The 6,973-nt window shown below is 33.6% G+C and overlaps 1 protein-coding gene across 1 annotated transcript; it reads left to right on the plus strand.

Moving 5' to 3' along the window:
- The first annotated feature begins 1,656 nt into the window (after positions 1-1,656).
- LOC133816595 (geranylgeranyl transferase type-2 subunit beta 1-like) lies at positions 1,657-3,754 on the plus strand. The gene is made up of 9 exons (XM_062248999.1): positions 1,657-1,742; positions 1,902-1,955; positions 2,035-2,185; positions 2,343-2,459; positions 2,721-2,787; positions 2,876-3,024; positions 3,165-3,298; positions 3,469-3,567; positions 3,677-3,754. The coding sequence occupies exons 2-9, from the start codon at positions 1,902-1,904 to the stop codon at positions 3,737-3,739; spliced, it is 834 nt and encodes a 277-aa protein (XP_062104983.1). The 5' UTR covers positions 1,657-1,742; the 3' UTR covers positions 3,740-3,754.
- The last annotated feature ends 3,219 nt before the right edge of the window (positions 3,755-6,973 follow it).

A 6,973-nucleotide genomic window follows, 5' to 3' on the forward strand; every position in this document is an offset into this window, starting at 1 on the left:
TTAGGGCATTTAAATAGAAAATAAGGATCTATGATTTTTCTTCAAGATCAAGGTTGAGGTGTAAGTTAAGTTTTTATTGTGTTTGAGTTTTAGATCTATTAGTTTATGTTTTAATAATGGTATTGTGTTTATGAAATAGGGTTTTTAAGCGAGATTAGAATATAAATGACTCAAGTATAGTTTCTGTGCACCACACTCAAGGTAAGGAAAAATAGAAAGTTTAGTTTATGACCTAGTTTGTGATATGTATGACCCTAACATTTTAGGTACAAAAAAAGAAGATAAGTGTGTCTTGACCTAAGGTGTTTAGAAATGTATGACAGACCTAAGTGATGTCCGATAGGCTCGGTTGCCAAAATTGTATGACAGACTTATGTCTGGGGCTTAATTGCCACCTCTGTATAAGCACTTATCTTTTTCTTATAACTGTCTTGTTATTATTACCTATGACTATGACCTATGATTATGACCTATGACCTAGGATATATTTTGATCTTGTATGATTAGTATAACACTACAAGAAATCTGATCTTTACCTACTAATATATATTGGTAGGGAAAGTAGGTTTTTGCCTACCAATATTTATTGGTAGATAATATTAGTAGGTAAATGCTAGTCCATTATATTATATTTCGGAACATAGCTTTACCTACCAATAATATCAGTAGGTAATGATTTTTACCTACGTATATTATGGAGGGAAATTTTTTAACCATTCCCGCTCAATTTTCCCTCCATTTTTTATTTTCATTATATTATTTTATTATTATAAATGTATATTTGGAAGCTTATGTGGAGTAAATAATATGATGTGTACACAATGTATAACATGTGGCATGCCACGTGTGTACATAGTTGGAAAAAATATAAATAACATATATTTGAGTATTTATTTCAGCCACACACAAGATGATTTTAATTTAAATAAAAAAGAAATTGTGTATTAGGTATCAGATTTTTTGTAATTAAATAAATAAGAAAATTTGTAAATAAAAAAAAAATCTGAAACATAAAGCTTCTCTTTTCCTCTATCTTCCCCGAAGCCCTCTTTCTCTCTCTCTGACTATTGTGTTGCCTCTGCCAGGCCCGAACGGCCATCGTCCCATCGCCGGAGCCGTACACGCGCCAGCCCAATCGAACCGTCGGCCCTCGAAACGTCGACCCCCATGAGCTCACCACCATACGCGCTGCCCAGGGCTGTCAACCAATGGTCTGAAGCCGTCTGCCTCTTGCACTTTCTGGCGAGATTCCGACTAGCCCGATCCTCTAGTTTGAAGAAGGGCACGGGGAAGAGGTGTGGGTCTGGGCTCGTGGTGTTCCTCGTCTCAGATGCGGGCTCAATGGCGGGGATGGGGATCTACGTACGTTGTGGGGCTTTGGGGAACAGCTGGGTTTGATCTCTCTCTCCCACTTACACTCACGGTAACTCACCTCTCTCCCATGGTATCTCTCTGTGTTGTTATATGTAAATATGATATATATATGTATATATTGCTGTTGAAAGTAATATAGTTGATAGCATAAAAATTAGAGTTGTTGCTATTTTTTTTATTATGCATTCAAGTTGCTTAAGAGCGTGCTAGAGAAGTTTAGACTAGAGTGTATTTTGATTTCTTAGTCGAGGCCTCTTTAAAACCAACTCAGGATTCGCCACTGATTTCATAAAATAACCAGGTCTCTACAGAACCGTGCTTTACTGAAGTAAAACCTTTTCTTGGCAGATCAATTTCATTTCTCAAATGTAAGCCTTTTCTTTTTGTCACAGACACACACACACACACACACACACACACACACACACACACACACACACACACACATATATATATGTACACGGACATGTTATGTCCAGGTCTCATAAAAGGGAAATGAAATAAAGTTACTGAAGCTTAATTTGCAGATGGGAGAGTTAGCGGCGGAGAAGCATGCCAATTACATTGTATCAGTGGAAAAGGTCTGTTCTATCCCAAATTACACCCTCATATCGAATAGCGTTTGTATATCTAAAGGTATGTGAAATTTGTTGAAATCAGAAAAAAGGGTCATTTGAATCTGTGGTGATTGAGCATTTGAGAATGAATGGAGCATATTGGGGGCTCACCACTCTTGACTTATTGGGAAAGCTTCATGTTGTGGATGTTGATCAAATTATTTCATGGCTCATAAGTTGTCAACATGAGTCAGGTTTGAAAAAAGATGTTTTTGAAGAATTTTTTTTTTTATATATATTGGCTTTTAGATGACGAGGAATGGATTAAGACAGAAAACTTAAAGTTGTTATTGCTATGGAGAAAGTGGTCACTAATTAGTTTCTCGGCCTTATTTATTTATTTTTATACAAGTGGTTTTGGTGGTAACATTGGGCATGATCCACATGTAATGTATACCCTAAGTGATGTGCAAGTTTTAGCCTTCTTTGACAAGCTTGATGTTCTAGACATTGGGAAGGTGTCAAATTGTATCCTTTTTACCATTTGTTTATGTTCAAATTACTTTTACACAAGTTTGAAAAGAAATCTTCTTTCATCTTATTACAAATGTTTAATTTTATTTTTGGCTATGCATTCTGGAGGTAGTGTAGCTTTGCTAGCTTAAAAAAGGATAGATGATTACTTGGCTTATGAGATTTTATAACTTAGCAAAATTGGTAATTATTAGTAATGAATATTGAATGCATAGTCCAATTAAACTTTATTGCGTTACTTAGCTATTAAATCAGATGTTGCTGGGTTGCAAAATAAAGATGGATCATTTTCTGGGGATGAATGGGGTGAAGTTGATACAAGGTAGTCTTGTCTCTTATTTTCTTCTTTGCCTCTTGTTTTGTTGAAGTTAGTATTCATTGATTTTTTTTTTGTCTTTAAATTGCATTAGATTCTCCTATATTGCAATATGCTGCCTTGCATTGGTGCATCGGTTGAATAAAATTAATGTTGAGAAGGCTGTGAAGTATATAGTTAGTTGCAAAAACCTGGATGGTGGATTTGGATGTACACCGGGTGGAGAGTCTCATGCTGGGCAAAGTAAGTTACAAATCTATTGCAATATGAGTTTATTAAGTTTTGATTTTTGATTTATACCTCGTGTGATTTACTTCTATTGTCAGCGTGTTAAATTTAGTCCAGTCAAGAATAACAATGATGTTTTGTCACCATCACTGCAGTTTTCTGTTGTGTGGGAGCTCTTGCTATTACATGGTCTCTGCATCATATCGACAAAGACCTTCTCGGGTGGTGGTTGTGTGAGCGGCAAGTCAAATCTGGAGGTCTTAATGGGCGCCCAGAGACACTTCCAGATGTATGTAGAATTCTTATTTAAAAAGAAATTGCTTTGTTTATTTTTTGTAAGATACATTTAGAGCCCTGCATCTTGGACCTCCACTTATTCATTGAATCATTTGAGCTAGTCTCAAGTGGCAAAAGAAAAAAATATTTGTTAAAGCCTATTAAATTAGTTTTCTTAACTAGGTCTGCTATTCATGGTGGGTCCTTTCTAGCCTGATCATGATTGACAGAGTACATTGGATTAACAAGGAAAAACTTGTGAAGTTCATCTTAGACTGCCAGGTAATCTTATAACTATGCAAAGTACTCTTATCTTTCAGATCATCATGTTGGGAATAGGGACATTTTCACTCTTACCTCTGAGGATTTTGGTTAATTTTTGTAATCTCAGGATGTAGAAAATGGAGGAATTTCAGATAGACCAGATGATGCAGTTGATGTCTACCACACATAATTTGGTGTAGCCGGTAAAATTACTTGAGTTCTTTCATTTTCTTTTGAATTTTCATGCCGCCCTCTCTCTATGAAAGTTAACAGTCTAGGATGCATTGCATTTTGAAAGCATCTGTAATGCCAAAATTTCGGATTTAACTATTTGTCCTCTATTATAAGTTCTGTTTATAAAATTGGTACTATTTCATAGTTTAGGAAGGGTAAGATAATAGAGAGAGACACGTGGGGATAGTTGAGTAATCACTTCTATGGGTTTGCATTTTTTTTTTGTCTATGAAATTTTGAACGTAGGAATTTAGGAAACAGTGTAGTTATCTCTTTGGCTTGTGCCCTGAATTTCATTAGGTGCTAATTAAATGGTCTTTATGTTGCATTTTATTTTTATGACATGAAATATGGTTGATGCAGGACTTTCACTTCTTGAGTATCCAGGATTGAAAGCCATAGATCCAGCCTATGCTTTGCCGGTTGATGTTGTAAATAGAATTTTCTTGGGCAAATAATGATCCTGAAGAACAACTTATGATTCTAATTATAATTGAACTCATTGTTTTCTCTTTTATAGGAAATAAAGAAAATAATATATCTTTATATTGAAGTAGAAATATATTGTTAAAGGGATAATGCTTTGGACATTGTTTTGAATCAAATGCAGTCTCGTGATCGTGGTCATTTGAATATGCCAACTGATGAAAGAGAAAAGAGACACCAGCATAATTTCATGCATGTAACAACTCATACATCTCAAGAATGGGCTGCAACCTTTGTTAGGTATGCTCATATATAGCATTAGCATTAGCATGTATGATTTATAGATAATGAAACCTTCTCAATGTGGAGATTGACATGTATTCTAGGATTTCAAATTTCACTTCTGTTCTAAGAAGGAAAAATATTTATCTGTTCATACCAGCTAGTGTTTCTTTTTCAGGCTTTATTCTAATCTAGTGTCATTTTTTGTTTCTCCATTTCAGTGAACTTAATGATACTATTGTGGAAGCTCAACTGAGGGCTAGGCAAGTTTCACCTCTACTTCCTATGAAAGAAGCCATTGATCACTATTTGGAATCCAATAATAGATGATTCTTAGTTTATTTACATTAATTTACTGAGGAATGGAATGAACTTTATGAAGTTTTTTTTATTTTGGTAGGGGTAACCTTAAAATGATAACTTTATGACTTATTTTAGTATTGAACATTATAAAGAATTTTAGCATTAAACATTTTATTATTGAATGGTTTTTTTCTAGTTTATTTCTAATATATAACATTTATAAATAACTGTTATTATCTTTTACCTACACATAACCATTAAATTTGAACAAAATATAAATTGTGTAACAAACCAATAAAATAATGCTATGTGGGCTAATAAAATGACACCACGTAGGATGCCACATATGATGCCACGCAGGATGCCACATCATCAGACACGTAAAACTTCAAAAACCATGTCAGCATACACGTAGGATGCCATGTCATCAAACACGTCATTTGATGACTCATCAATTGATTTATAACTTAGTGGGGTCCACTGATTCTTTTATCTACCAGTGTTAATAAGTGTAGGTAAAGACTCTTTCCCCACTAACTTTTACCTACCAATCTCTACCAATTCAATATTGGTAGGTAAACCATATTACCCACCATTAGGCTAGTTTTACCTACACTTACAATTGGTAGGTAAAGACCCCATTTTCTTGTAGTGTAAATTAGCGTTGTTATGAACTCTTGTATGGACCGATGGCATGATTGTTATGACTATGTGATTATATGATTTGTTATTTATAATGTGTTTATGACTAATGTTATGATTGCAGGATATAATTTATGATCTAGATCTATGTGTGATTTTTAGTATGACGGTGATATAGGATAGATTATGACCTTGGTTTCTGTTATGAATATAGTATTGCATGTGAAATTATTTGTTGTGAGTTTATGATTGATTTCTGTATGAATTTCTATGTATTTTCCTTTCTGGGCTTAGAAGCTCATTCCTTTCTTTTATTTTTGCTGAATAAGTTAACCTTAGATGACCGGTGGCGAGTGGATTCCCAATAGCAAGACTGGTGTGAATATGTGGAGGCCGTATAACCGCGTGTTATTTTCTTGGGAAATTATGAACTTTATGATTTAATGTTGCACAATTTTAATTTAATTTTATTGTAAAGACTATTATTTATTTTTCCTAAACCCGGTTTATATTTATTTTAAATTATCAATAAAAAAGGTAACAATTTTTTACAATTTATTACGTTAATTTTTCCACATCTTTATTTTCTACAATTATAGTAAATATTTAGGGTGTTACAATAATTGGTGAATAAATTGGTGGGACAATGATTTAAATGCATAGGTAATGTCTTTAATGATATATTTTATGTAAAGATGTTTTATTTCACATTTAAAATTATGTTTTTACTCAATTAATACATGCTAATTCTTATGAACAAAATGTGATTTTAATCTAAGATTGTAATTTTGGAATGAATTATTAGTTGCTAGGATTTTTGATTAAAAATAAGAAATGTCTTTTAAATGAAATAAATAGTGTGAGTACACTGCATAAATTATTACCCTAAGTTATGCATATGTAAAAATGATATTTTTAATATGTAACCATGAATGTGCACATTGTTATTTAAGTTTTTTTTTTTATTTAATGAGAAAATGTTTGGGCTTAATTTCACTTATGGTTTTTAAACAAACTAAAGGTTGCTGAAAGTTTATATTATTAAGTTGAAATAAGTATTTTGTTAAAATTAATGGGTTTTACACTAACATAATTTAAGTCTTAAATAATGTAAGATAAAATGTATTTTCCCAAGATAGCGGAGGTGGTTAGAACTAGTGAAAGACTACGATTGCAAAATCCTATACCACCCAGGCAAGGCAAATGTGGTTGTAGATGCATTAAGTAAGCGAGGGAATAGGAGTGTCTCGGATCTGAGCAAGATAGAGGTGCCTCTGCAGAAGGAGATTATAAACGCCGATATTGAGTTTGTGACAAGAGGCCTAGCAAACCTCACGTTACAATCCTCCATACTGGAACAAATTAGAGAATGACAGAAAGTGGATCAAGCCCTAATGAAGCAAGATGCTTTGGTGCAGGAAAGTGGTAACGGTGACTTCACTATGTCCAACGGTGGATTCCTGCTATATAAGGATAAGATTTGTGTGCCTAATAATGATGAGATTAAGGAAAGTATTATGAAAGATGCACATACAAC

This window comes from Humulus lupulus, chromosome 2, assembly GCF_963169125.1.
Source record: "Humulus lupulus chromosome 2, drHumLupu1.1, whole genome shotgun sequence".
Lineage (NCBI taxonomy): Eukaryota > Viridiplantae > Streptophyta > Magnoliopsida > Rosales > Cannabaceae > Humulus > Humulus lupulus.